Below are 13,963 nucleotides of genomic sequence, written 5' to 3' on the forward strand. Positions count from 1 at the left end.
GAGAAAGATGGTTGAAAAGAATGAAATGAAAATAAAAGTCAAGTTGCTGATGCCAGTTTTATGTGCTATTCCCTTAGAGAGGCATGCTCTACCTATGAAAAGGGGTCATAAACTAGTTCAGACCCGGAGCTTCTCACACCCCTCCCAGCCCTGGGAGCTCTAGCAGGGTGCATGTCTGTCTCCTGGGACACTCACTATGGCTGTCCTCATGCTGCCTTGCCCAGGCTCTGCCTCGTCCACCCAGGAATGGGCCTCACACAGATCATCCCCCAAACTGGCTTGTGCCCTTTCCTGGAAAGGGCTCGTTCTTGGGAAGGGAGAAATAACAGGCTTGACTTTTTCCACGTTTCTTTTAAGCTTGAAATGTGACCAAGATATGATCCACACCCTTAAAACTTTGTAATCTTGAAGGAATATGAGATTTCTCAATAGCACGTCTATTTTATTGGTGATGTTGTACAAATATTTACTGGCATGCTGCATCTTTGTTTCAATGCAACATTTCATACATGGGAAGGGGAACCGAACCTGTAGACACTGTGGGTTCAGATTTCAGCCTAAAAATTTCCACTAACTTGAACCCATTATCTTTCTTCCTTTGTCCCTCCCTCCCTCCCTCCCTCCCTCCCTCCTTCCCTCCCTCCATTCCTTCCTTCCTTTCTTCCTTCCTTTCCCCTTCCTTTTTTAATGGGGATCAGGAGTTCTCTTGTTCTTTATACAATTCCCTATGTTTTAAGAAATTAATTTCAATCTCTACCATTGAATGAATGAAAATAGTAAAATAATGTCCTTTACATTTCATGACCTCTCTCAGTTTTGCTTATGAAATTCTCAATCCTACCTTATTCCAATGGCAAGCATGGTCAGTTAAATAAACTACCCTCTCCCCAATCTAATGATTTTTAAGTCTGAATACTGATAGATTCTTTATTATAAAAGAAAAAACTTCTGGACCCACAGTGTTGACCTAAATTAATTAATTTATAATAAAGGGCTGTTTTAATACAGATATCGTTCTGCCTAATATGCACAGTTTCTTTTAAAATTTTTTAAATTGACATAACATTGTTTCAGGTGTGCAACATAATTATTTGATATACTAGTATGTATATACTGTGAAATGATCACCACACTAAGTTTAGTTAATACCTCTCCCTTAACAACTTTAAAATATATAATACAGTGTTGTTAACTATAATTACCATGTTGTACATTATATTCCCAGGACTTATTTTTCCTACAACTTAATTTAGTTAATTTTTTTGGTATATAAATATTTTTCATCTTCTCATAGATAAGGTACAAAACCAAAGACATGTCTGTTAAATGGAATCTTGATCCAGTGTACTTTTTGGATAAATTTTTCCATTTATTCATTCAATTTTTGTTTTACTCACAAATAATCACTTGGAACTATTAAAACCATAATGTAACCCGGGCTTCCTAAGGCCAGAGCATAGACATGAGGACATATTAAAAGGAACTTCAGTTTCACTTGCTTGCATCCCCACTTGAATAAGACAAGAACTCTGGCCCCTGCAAACTCTCACCCACACATTTCTGGGAGTCCTTCGAATATCCTTACTATTTCCCAACTAGAGCTCTCACGGTCTTCCTTCCAGCCCCAGACCGATGACCAGTACTATGAGTGACAACTGGAGTGGATCCCTATGGTGCTTTGAAGTCTGCTGGCATCCTCAGATGTGATTCTGTGAACTCCCAGAGTGCTCAGCTGCCTGATAAAATATGGGACACCAAATTGAATCTAACTTTTAGGTAAATAATGCAATATTTAGGGCATACTTGTACTAAAAAAGTATTCTTTGTTTATCCAAATTCAAATTTAATTAGGTGTCTTATATTTTTATTTGCTACATCTATCAGCCCTACCAAATGCCTAAGCCATGTTATGTTTCCTGCAGCCTCACCTGTGCTGAAGTCACATGTGTGCTGTGGGGAAATGTATCTCTCTCTCTCTCTATCTATCTATCTCTCTCTCTATGCCCCCCCCCCCCTTCTGTTGGCTCTTTGTCTATAAGCACAAAGTTATGTTGCTTGTGCCTCAGGTATCTCAGGACCACTCACGAAAATAGCTTTAATGTCTTTCTGTGACCATCTCTGATTCAGGTTCAGGCACAGCCTGAGAACATCAGACTGAGACTGGGATGAGCTTTCTTCCTGTTCGCCTGCAACTTCCCCCAAAGGCTTGCCCTACCGACCTCCTCCTTATTGCTTAGCATCTCCCAGGATAATCGATTGGCTACCAACCTATTGGTTTCTTAGGCACATGCAGTTATATCTCAGCAAAGGCTTGTGACAAATCTAAAACACAAATAACACTGTGATTAGGAGAACTGCCTTCAAAGTACCTCCAAAGTGTATGGAAATGTTTTCTATCTTGGGAAGCACTTAGAAAAGCTTCATGGAAACATGAAGTGGCTTTGGGGCCTCAGCTTTCAGGAGATGTGTGTGAGTTTGAGAGGGTAACAGAAATTCCAAGCAAAATGAAAAGTGTAAATGGAGATGAGGAAAAAAGAAAGTTCAGGGTGACTTTATTTTGGGGTTTGGTTGCAGCAGGTGTGTATTGCAATCTGAAACTGCAAATAAAATTGGGGGTTTGTCCAAGGAAAGTTCTCAGAGATCACTGTCAAAAGTTTATAATTTCTTCTCCGGGCAATGGGAAGCCCTTGCAAGATTTGGTTAGTAGAAAATATAACCAAGAAATACAGAGGATCCTGTCACATAGGCGAGGTTCCAACTGTGAGAAGTTATGTGAGAGGTTAGATCGTCACATAAATAAAATAGGTAATGAAGGCTTAAAGGAAAATAAATTTGAAAAGGAGACCTTGGTAACCCATTATAATCAAAAGAGGAGGTTTAAAAATTCCCCATGTCTATGCCACTTCCAGACTAATTAAATCAGAATATCTGGAGATGAGATTCATGACATCAGTCTTCTCAAAGCTCCCTCTGACCTCAGCCACGATGGAGCACTAAAACTATAGAACTGTGGTTCTCACACTCCAGCAGGAATCAGAATAGTCTAAAGCAGTGGTTCTCAACCTTCCTAATGATGCGACCCTTTAATAGAGTTCCTCATGTTCTGGTGACCCCCAATTTCATTGTTACAAATTGAACATAATTAAAGCATAGTGATTAATCACAAAAACAATACGTAATTATATATGTGTTTTCTGATGGTCTTAGGCAAGCCCTGTGAAAAGGTCATTCGACCCCCAAAGAGGTCACGACCCACAGATTGAGAACCGCTGGTCTAGAGGGCTTGCTGGACTCTACCCGCAGAGATTCAACAGATCTGGAATGAGATCTGATCATATATAAGTCTATCAAGTTCCCAGGTAATGTGGATGCTGTGGGTGCAAGGACCCCACTTTGAGAAGGTCTGCTGCAGAGTGATCAGTGCCTGGTAGTTAATTAGGTATTACCTTGTGTATATATATTGGCTGGGTTGGAAAGAAAGGAGGAGTTATTCATAGGTAACAGATTCTGAGCCTGAGTACATGACAGAATAGAGATGCCATTAAAAGTGGACATGGAAGAAAATAGATGTTTGGCTTGAATGAGAATATTGAGAGAACAGACATTGAAAAAGACTGTTTCATGGGAACAATGATCAATATGAGAATAACAAGGGCAGTGAGCCACAATCAGAGAACAATCAGAGACATACAAGGAAAACCAAATGTCACAGAAGCCAAGAGAGGAGAAAGTGGTCCAGACTAGCTCTGTGGAGACTACCACAAAAATGCAACCTCTGTGATACTTCCAAATCCAGTAACCATCGAAACCTAGGTCCCGTACTTCCCTTATCTGCCTTTTACCGTCCGTAGCAAAGAGACCTCACATTCATAACGGTAACCCTGGAGGAAGCTCAAGCTTTCTAGTGCAAAAACAAGAGAGCTCTATGTCCCTCATGTTGCACCTACTGAGAAAATAGCAATAGCTATCACATCATAGATTTTCAACTCTGAGGGTTGAAGAAAAAAAGGGTTCTTCATATAATTATGAGTTCACAAGAGAGTCAATTAATCAATTCCGAATAAGGGCACAGTGTCAGTGCTTAAGGAGTGAAACCACTAGCATTTAAGAATTGACAATGGCCGAAACCGGTTTGGCTCAGTGGATAGAGCGTCGGCTTGCGGACTGAGGGGTCCCAGGTTCGATTCCGGTCAAGGGCATGTACCTGGGTTGCGGGCACGTCCCCAGTGGGAGATGTGCAGGAGGCAGCTGGTCGATGTTTCTCTCTCATCGATGTTTCTGGCTCTCTATCTCTCTCCCTTCCTCTCTGTGAAAAATCAATAAAATATATTTAAAAAAAAAAAAAAATTGACAATGAACCAGGTGCTGTTCTAAGTGCTATGTACCCTTCTTACTCAGAGGGTGGTTCATGGACCAAAGGCCTCAGAATCACTGGCTGACAGAGTTTGAGAAGCACTGCTTAGGTATCATGAGCTCACTAATCCACTCAATGCTAAGAAGTAGGGGCTATGATGAAGGAACTAAATTACAAAGTTAAAATATCTGTGCAAAGTCATAGAGCTAATGCAGTGGAGACAGATATAAACCTAGGAAATCTAGATTCCTAGACTCTCTTCTAACTTGTGTGACACCACCTGGCAAGAAGGTCTTACCACAGCCATAGGCACCCTCACCATCCATCCACAGTGGCTTTCGCTCCATGCATCTAAGCAACCATGTCCTCCCTATTGTACTCTTGCTTCTACCTTCCAACCCACTCTTGAAGAATATGAACTCCCTTCAGGCCTCAGCTCATAGTCACTTCCTCAGGAAAGTGATTTCTAACACCCACAAGTCTTCATATCCTACTCTCGCCACACCATGTACTTTTCCTCCATGATAACCTGCAATTATGGGTTTACCCATGAGATTTTTGTCTTTTTCCCTAGACTTCAGCTCCTGGAGGGCAAGCACCCCATCTGCTTTGTTCCTTGCTGAATCTGGAACAGACACTTAAAATAGTTACCCAAACGGATGTATATATGAATGTCTTGCCCACATTAGTATGACCTGCAGTGACAATCAGCCTGCAGTGACCATCGGAACTGAACATTCTCTCCCTCCATGTCATCAAGAGACCTGGTGAGGTGAGAGAACAGACTGAACATTCAAAGGGAAGTGTAACCTTTGAGGCTGAACCCTAAATAGCCCATCAAGCCTCCATCTGCCAGGAACACCTGGAGCTGCTCTCAGACCTTCTGAAACTATGAGAACCCTTTAAACATGTTTCTGCTTTTCAAAACCCAGCGTCTGTACTGTGCCTTCTGCCTCGGAGACTGCGAAGTGAAAGTGGCCCAGGTGTGGCCTCTCCATGTTGGGAGCGTAGTTCTGGAGGGAAAACACTGGCTGTTCTAACACAAATCCCGTAACTAACACAGTCCATTCATTTTGAGTGCTGCTCATCAGGTAGCTTTCAGATGCCCTGAATTCCCCTGAATGGCAGAGAATAACTTTGATTTCAGTGAATGGCTCGTCATAATAATCATAACAATCCTGTCTGAGGAAAGTATGGATTGCAAGGCTCCTTTCAAAATACAGACCACTGTAATCGTGTGTTTCAGTTCCCCCAAATACTCTTGCTCCTATGTATAGTTCCCATAGCTTGCGTTCTCGTAATATTAACATAATTAGTCTAACTTGGGTTTAATGTTGCTACTATTGTGACATAACTGCAAAGAGGCTTGAGAAAAATGCTGCTAATTTTTCTCTTAAAGAGATAGATTTAATTTCAACATTTTGGGGAAATATTGAACAACAGCAATCAGCTTTAAGTTTAAGCAGGTGACAGGCCCAGTTACAGATGATAGAGGTGAAGGTTTCTCACTGTGGAATAGCTGCTTAATAATTCTTCAGGCGTTTCTTCCACGTCTCTACCACGTGGTTAAATAATATGGCTCTGAGCTCAGTTACTCATTTTTTTTCTTGTGGTGTTTTTGTTACTTTAAACTTAAGCCATGGCCCAGCCAGTGTAGCTCAGTGGTTGAGCATCAACCTATGAACCAGGAGGTCAAGGTTCAATTCCTAGTCAGGGCATATAAAATATATAAAAATATATTTTTAAAAAAGACAAAACAAAACTCAAGCCATGAATGAGCAATACTAAGGTCAACCTTTGTTTTAGACCTGAGCTTCTCAAACTCCGTGGGAGCTTGTTAAAATGAGTTTCTGGTCCATAGGTCTGCGCTGAGACCTGGGGAGTTTCCATTTGCTGCTGGCCCATACACAGCACTGTGAGAAGCGTGGTCTTAGAGAACACAACAAAATTAGTTTTGTGGCAAATTAGTTTTGTCTTGCAATGCAAATTGGCACTCTTTTAAGTCAGAAGTCTTGCCTAAATGTTTCCGTGGGCCAGGGATGTGATGAATGTAACTCTATCCACCTCGCACGGTCAGAAACAATCACAGAAATGAGTCACTCCCATGTTTCCACCCTGGGGTGAGGGGACTGAGTTAGGGAAGAAACGGACCTGCTGTCCATCTAGAGCTGTCTTATGCAAATCTAGAATCCTGGAATTTCCAGACATCCTCTTTCCCAATGTTGATAGTAAGCATACGTAGAAATGTCTGGACATATCTGGAATAGGTGTGGACAGACGGTATGCTGATCAACTCTAAAACTGTAGTAAAAGCAATGTGGTCCAATCATGGTGTAATAGCTAAAGGATTAAAAGAAAAAAAATATTCTTCAAACAGTATATCTTGAAAAGCACATCCCAGCTTGTTTCATTTATAATAATGTAACAGTAGAACTGATAAAGAAAAAATCCACACTTTTAATTCTTGCTTAACACAGCGGGAGAGGCACAGGAGTGGTTTTCTTTTCTTTTGGGAGGGACGTGGGGGGAGGGAGTTGGAGTGGCCTTAGTCCCTTCCACACTTCCACCATGCTGTATGTCTTTGCCTTCTTCCCACCCTACTCCCAAGTCCTTGGTGGTCGCTGGCCAGAGAGGAAACCAACATCAGCTCAGCTGGTGGTAAGGAAATGAGAACAATGGAGAGAACCATTTATGTTCTGTTTTTTAAATCCCTCTCTTAACTCTTGAATTTCAAAAATGTCAAGAAACATAAATACTTCCAAAAATTATTTTTAATTTCATTTAAAGTAAGTTTTTGTTGAAACCAAGGAGCAGGATCTAGTCCCAATACCAAGCAAGTCCTTTGCCTACTTGGGTGCTCTGAAAAATTTCATAAACAAACACACCCTGTTACCGTGACCAGGAAATATATGTGCAGCAATTTAGTTAGGACCCTATGAGTAACACCATTCAACAGCATAGTTCAAATCTAATCAAGAAAAATCTTAACTCTAAAGGAAAAATATTTCAAAATACATCCCCAAATATACAATAATGATACTTACTACTACACGATGGACTGTTACAGAAAAATCCTAGGACTTGAAGCCCAGATTGGTGATGGGGCTTGTCCAGGAACTATTCTTTAAAGACCTGGGGTTAGAACTTAGGTCTCCTGAATATTTCTCAATTTAGTCCTCATTGTGTTATTGTATTATTCCATGCTCTCTCATCAATCCTTTTTTTCCTGATGTCAATCTAAGATAGAAATAGTCAAGCCTATCTAGCACCTAAGGCCATGGATCAGAACCCTGGATCACATTACACAGATTCCCACTTAAGGTTGATCCTAGAGCCTCACTCGAATTTGTTCTGAATTGATGTGATATTATATTAAAGGTGAAATCATGGGTCAGTGAGGAATTTGCTAAACTCTTGTGGCAGGTTCCACAGCAGATACAGAGTAGGAGTTTGCCCAAACTGCAAGCTTTACTCCCTTACGGGCAGATCAGCCTCACTTCATCTTCCTCGGGGCTGGCCTTTCTGACTGTGAAAGAGCATTAGTGATCTTTTAACATGGATTTCACATGGCTTGGCACTTACAGCCCTGGTTCTTCCTTAGTACAAAGGGCTGTTGCTACGGAGAATGATGCAGGAGGTACCAGTGCCTAACATAGCACTGTGGTTAAGAATATGAAGGTCAGGGCCAGCCAGCATGGCTCAAGGGTTGAGCATCGACCTATGAACCAGGAGGTCACAGTTTGATTCCCAGTTGGGGCACATGCCTGCATTGAGGGCTCAATCTCCAGTGTGTGCGTGCAAGAGGCAGCCGATCAATGATTCTCATCATGGATGTTTCTATCTCTCTCTCCCTCTCCCTTCCTCTCTGAAATCAATACAAATATATTAAAAATAAAAGAATATGAAGGTCACTATAGACAGATCTGGATTTAAATTCCAGCTTCAAAATGCCCCACCTTGGAGACTTCAACATTGCTTAACCTCCTGGTCTTTAGTCTCCTTACCTCTAAAATGAAAATAAAGACTCCCTCTGGCTCAGACTTATAAATATGACAGTCTATATATAAAACACTGACATCACTTAGGACTCAACCTGAACATTCAGTAAGGTAGCCATGTTTTTTTCCTAAATCAGAGAAGATCCTGACATGGATGTCTTTAGAGGTTTTAGAATGAATTAGGGAAAGAAGTCTATGGAATAACTTTTCTTGCAATCTCTAAAAATATTGTTAGTGTTCAGTTTCCATGTTGGCTTAAGTTGTCCTTCCATTGAGATAGGAACTAAAAAACGAATGGCAACATTTTCCACAATCAGGAAGATGTATTCCACATATACCCAAAGAAACACTACATTTCGTTAAAAAGCAGAAAGTGTTTCTTTGTTCCTATTCCTAAATATGGTACATTGAAGGATATACACTCCACTTAAACACGTGTCCAGAGGTATGGTGTTAATGGAACTTAATGGGAAGAACAGGCTGCAGGGGAATCAAATCTGTGTCATTCCTTTCTCACCATTTGCCATGGACCACATTTGTCTGTTTCTCCTTTATTTGTTTTTTCACTGTGGCCAAAATAAAGAACAGGGGACATATGGGAATTGTTTCCTTTCTTGGAACTAGCCAGATGGAAAAGTGCAGTCATGATGGCCTACCTAAGAGGCAGAAAAATATCACCTACAACACCTGAGCCCCTTGAATTATAATGAAAACACATTCTGGAGTCCAGAGTAGTCCTTGCATAATGACTCTAAGTGCCAGTCTCATTTTAATCACGAGACTAGTTTCAACAATATGTATATATTTAACTGAAACTTTAAAAATGGATGTTTTAAAAGTTGAAAAAAAAGACCCCCAAATTATTGGGGTCAAAAATACTTTATAGAAATCAGGAAAATGTAGATAATGCCTTTTTTTTTTTTCAAAAAGCATGTCACAGAGGTTTAAAAAGTGATGATGATTTTGTGATAATACAGCATAAATGTACAAATTAATGAACCTACTAATCAATGATGTGACTACTATCTATGTAGACACAGACAAGGTTGGGCTGGAGGAATGTGACTAGTACAGAGGAATATAAGACATGGCCTTTGCGCCTAATCAGAGATATAACAACATAAAGATTATGATAGGTACAATGATGGAGTTCAAATTATATAGGTGTAGGGATTTCAGATTTTGGCCTGTTTTCCTCACAGCTTTCAAAAATGTGTATGTTTAATTTCTTCTGTAGTATTATTCTAAGCTGACTGCTGCTTTTTTCATGCCAGCTTTATCTGAGCCTCTGTTTAGAATTCTATACTAGCAACTTTCTGTGTCCCTGCTTGTCTGGATCACCTTGTCAAGATAATCATGTTTATCAGAAGTCCTAACCCTTTCTGTGTTCAGGACTACTTGGGTGTATAAATAATATTTGGAAGGCGCCCTTATGGTTGTCATAACTAAGGTGTTCGACCACTCCATTCTGTCAATCGGTGTTTAGACATCTTCAGACTACCTCTAAGCTATATCATGTCAGGAAAATGCCAATCCCTCCTCATATCATCCAGCCACTGCTATTTATTTTGCATTTTTCTTCAACTTCTGGTTCCCGGCCCACCAAGAACATCTTCCAGCACTGAAATTTTCCATATTGTCCTGAGTTGGAAAGGTTGGTGATCCAAATATGAGAGAGGAAAGCAAATGAATCAGAGGGCCACAAAACATACATATAAAACTTTTCCCTCCAACCTCATATGCCAGAAAGTCTCTAACTTTAGCATGTGTCAGCATTGTAGGGACACTCTTTGAATATCGCTGCCACACATGACTTAAAAAAAATTATTTCCAAATAACATGCAATTGAAATAGGCCATATCCCTTTACTGTGTGCCAGGCAGTTAACCTGAAAGTCATCAGGGGCCTTTGATAGGATTCTAAGTATCCACGGTACTCCACAAGTTATATTTTATATTGCATTCGCTTGTATGAGATTATATTGGATGCTTGAGAGGGCCCATTGTTCACAGAAGATGATGGAGCCCCTCTTATAGGCCTAGCATGGAGTTGGCTCAATGATGAACCCCAAAATTACAGAGTCCCTGCTTACAGGTAACTCTGGGTGGGAACGCTGACATCTACTACTTTTAAGCCCCACTAGGGTAAGAACCCTGATTTTCGTGCCTCAAATTCTATCTCATGTGTTGAGAGGACCACCTGGTAAATCATAGGAGCACAACTAACAATTATTAAATAAGTGAATTAAAGGCCTCAGGGGTCTGTACTATAAATGTTATAATGATAAAATGTCCACAGTGGCCGGTTGGCCAAAGCTCTTACACCTAGAGAATACTGCTGAATAAAGGAAACAAGGGACCCAACTAAGAATGCATATCAATAAAGTGCAAACTAGCCTCAATAGGGAAAACTAAGTGAAGTTTCAACCCTTTCTTTACACCTGATGTTGGCATAGAAAAGAACTCAGTTAAAAGGCTGTAGCTGGAAAGATCACTCCCCACCACATCCTTTTGTTTAGCAAGCAATAATGCTGATGTAAAGGATCCAGAAAATGAAAAGCATGCTGCCCAACCACATACTAGTATATTCATCATACTCCCTTCAATAAGTGTGAAGCAGACAAGCCCTTTACCTAGATTTCAAGCTGATGAATCATCTGTCCAGTTTCACTAAACCTCAAGGGGCTGTTCAACTAAACAAGGGCCTGAAACCCTGTCAGCCTCCGGATACATTTAAATAAGGACAACATGTTAAAAGGAAGCAGGTGATGAGGTTTCCTGAGGAATCCCTAGTTGCTAAGTGCATTAAAGCCTCCTTCAGTTCAGGGAAAAGAGGTTTTTGATCTCAAAAAGCATGAGAAAATTATTTTGTGTGTATAGATGCTGACAATATCAGATAAACAGAAATAGTAGCGATTTCCTATATTTAGGCCATCCATTTATTTATTGAACCTGGGGTTCCTCCTATTCCATTATCCCTATGGAAACACACACACACACACACACACACACACACACACACACACACGAAGAAAGAAAATTCCTTCTGGGGAAACCCCTGTCTTGGGAATACTTGGTTGTGCAGCCTCTGAGTCTGCATAGGGTCGAGCATACAAATGGTGCAGTGACTCTTTGGAAGTCACATTTGTCCCTGAAACTTCAGTCACCTGGAGACTGCATGCCTCATTGCCCGCAGCAGCTCAATCCTGACAGTGTAGGATGAGTTTAGAAATCTCATTGGAGCAACGCAATTTGAATTGAGCGTTTAAACAGCACAATATTTTTAGTGCTGAAATAACCATCCTTTGCAATTTTTGCTGATTGTGGACTTTTTTCTTTTCTTCTGCTATTATAATAATCTTGCCTTGGTTTGGATATTTTCATGAGAAGAAGATAACAGGGCTCAGTAAACTAGTACATCAGTTAGCTGCACATTCCCATTTTCACACAGAGAAAATCCCTGCTCCTTTTGCTATGCCAACACACATACACACAGTTCCTGGAATCCCAACTGCATTCATACCCATTACTCTCAGACAGACTCACACAGGCCACTGAGACAAAACTCCCTACATGTCAAAATCAAGCCAGGCTGAAGATGCAGATAGGTGGATATGGCGCCAGGTGGATGTGTAATCAGTAATAAGAAATACATTGAGCCCCATAATGAAAAGAAATCCCCCAAATTGTTCAGGATTCCCCCTCCCCCTTTCCATTCACTGATTTATTAACCCTGAACAAAGATGTAATTGCAGGGTCTCAGGAATCATTTTTTTTCCTTTTTTTTTCATTTTTTTTTTTGGCATTTGTTTTGTTTGACTTTGAATATTCTTAATATCTAGTCATACCATTCATTGCCTGTTTTCTTCACTCAGTTGCCCATCTTTCCCCCCCCCAAAATGAAAGAAGCATCAGCTTCTGAGTCTTAAAGATGAGTGAGACCTCTGCATTTTCTTTGCTTGTTTAGGGCAAGAAATGAAGTGCTGCCTCTTTAATTGGCAGAAGCATGCAGGAGGAGCATACCTTTAATTTAGTGTTGGGATACCTCACTTGCACCCTGGCTGTTGTCTTATTGGAGACGGCAGCCTGCCTGAGATCCTCTAGCACTGAAATAATATCATCCAGCACGCATTTCTTATCCTGATTTTTCAACACACACAGATGGGAAAAAGTATAATTATAGCCCTTGTGGTTCACCTTCATTTCCAGCACGGCTCGGTGGGTCTGCAGGATCCCCTCAGCATGGAGCAAAATATTGTCCCCGGGTGGGGAGAGGAGGATCACCCTGCCATACCTCCCGGGGGTGTGCAAGTCCGAATAGAGCTGGCTTTTGGACTGGTCCAGGGGGAAAAGGCTGCTGGCCAGGCTGCGCTCGATCTTGGCCAGGCTGTGGCTGGGAGCGACCAGGCGCTCCAGGTCGCTCTCGGGCTGGAAGTGGTTGAGCGCGCTGAGGCCGAAGGTGATGGTCAGGACTGCGGGCACGGTGAGGAAGAAGACGGGGTGCCGGCTCACGCACAAGCCCAGCCTGTGGCAGAAAGACTGGAGCCCTCTGCGAAGCACCTGCCGCAGCAGCATCCTCCACCAGATCCAGCTTGCAGGCGCTCCCGGCCGTCTTAAAAAGCACATGTGACACGTGTCAGCGCCGGGCTACCCGGGTCTCCCGCATCCCGCCCCCTCGGGACCAGACCCCCTCCCCACCGCCGCCTTCCCCCCGCCCCCCTCCGCGCTCACCCCGGACCGCTCCGCCTGGTCTTTCCCCGGCCCCACCTCCATGCGCTCCACTACTCTTTCAAACACTGCAGCAAGTTGCAGCAAGGCGGGCAAATAGCGACGGCGCGCTGCGGGGGCTCCGCGGGGCCCACCCCCTCCCCGGCCTCCCCCCCGCCCGCCCGCCCCCGCGCCCCCCTCTCACCGCACGAGCTGCGATCCCGCGGACTAGCCCTTCATCTCGCTGCTGCAGTCCCCCGGCCTCCCTCGCTGGAGGCGGTTCGGTGCGGAGCGTCCCACCGATGTGGCTTTCCTCTCAGTCCTGGCGGGGTTTGGCGCCGAGCGGGAACCATGTGCCTCGGTGTTGTAAGAAGCAGACATGTGCCCCATAAACAGGGGGGAGGAGGGATGGGGCGGGGGTGGAGGCGGGTAGAAGGACGCGAGCGGGGAGCAGCTACGCTTTTCCTTTCTGAAGATGCTGACAGTTATTTTTAGAGTTTTGTTTTCCCTCTTTGCTCCCCGCTGGAGTGAATGGAAGAGGAAATGGGAGAAGGCGCTGCTGGCCCATTGGAGCGGAGGCTATTAGAGCCCGAGCCAGGCGGGTGGAGGTGCAGGGAGGGAGCTCCTGGAGGCAGGCGGCCAGCTTTGCCCCTCCGGGTTCCCTTGCCCTCGAATCCTGCTCTTTGGCTGAAGAAAAGGAGCAGAGAGGATGATGCTGCATTTTTAGCATGCTGCCAAGCGTGCAGAGGGTTCCTGGCAACGCCATGCTGTCAGTCCACAGAGGATCAGCTGCAGCGAGGGCTGCCAGAGACCCCATCCTTAGGCGGTGCGTTGGGCTCTAGGAATCCCTTCCTGGCTCTGGTGATTGGAGAGGACACAATTGCCAGTAGCAGCCGTGTGTGTGT

General features: G+C 43.0%; 1 protein-coding gene across 2 annotated transcripts in view; it reads right to left on the reverse strand.

Annotated features, from left to right (window-relative positions):
* The window catches only part of PTCHD4 (patched domain containing 4), a 163,062-nt gene extending 150,085 nt beyond the window's left edge, over nucleotides 1-12,977 (reverse strand). Inside the window, exon 1 of one of the 2 annotated variants that reach the window (XM_070419367.1) lies at nucleotides 12,549-12,977. In XM_070419367.1, the coding sequence (XP_070275468.1) occupies nucleotides 12,549-12,977 (429 nt within the window). Of the gene's footprint in view, nucleotides 1-12,374 lie in introns of both variants that reach the window. The other variant, XM_070419366.1, reaches the window with a different exon arrangement.
* Nucleotides 12,978-13,963: the final 986 nt, after the last annotated feature.

This window comes from Myotis yumanensis, unplaced genomic scaffold (assembly GCF_028538775.1).
Source record: "Myotis yumanensis isolate MYYU_CA2020_CCGP unplaced genomic scaffold, mMyoYum1.0.hap1 SCAF_6, whole genome shotgun sequence".
Taxonomy (NCBI): domain Eukaryota; kingdom Metazoa; phylum Chordata; class Mammalia; order Chiroptera; family Vespertilionidae; genus Myotis; species Myotis yumanensis.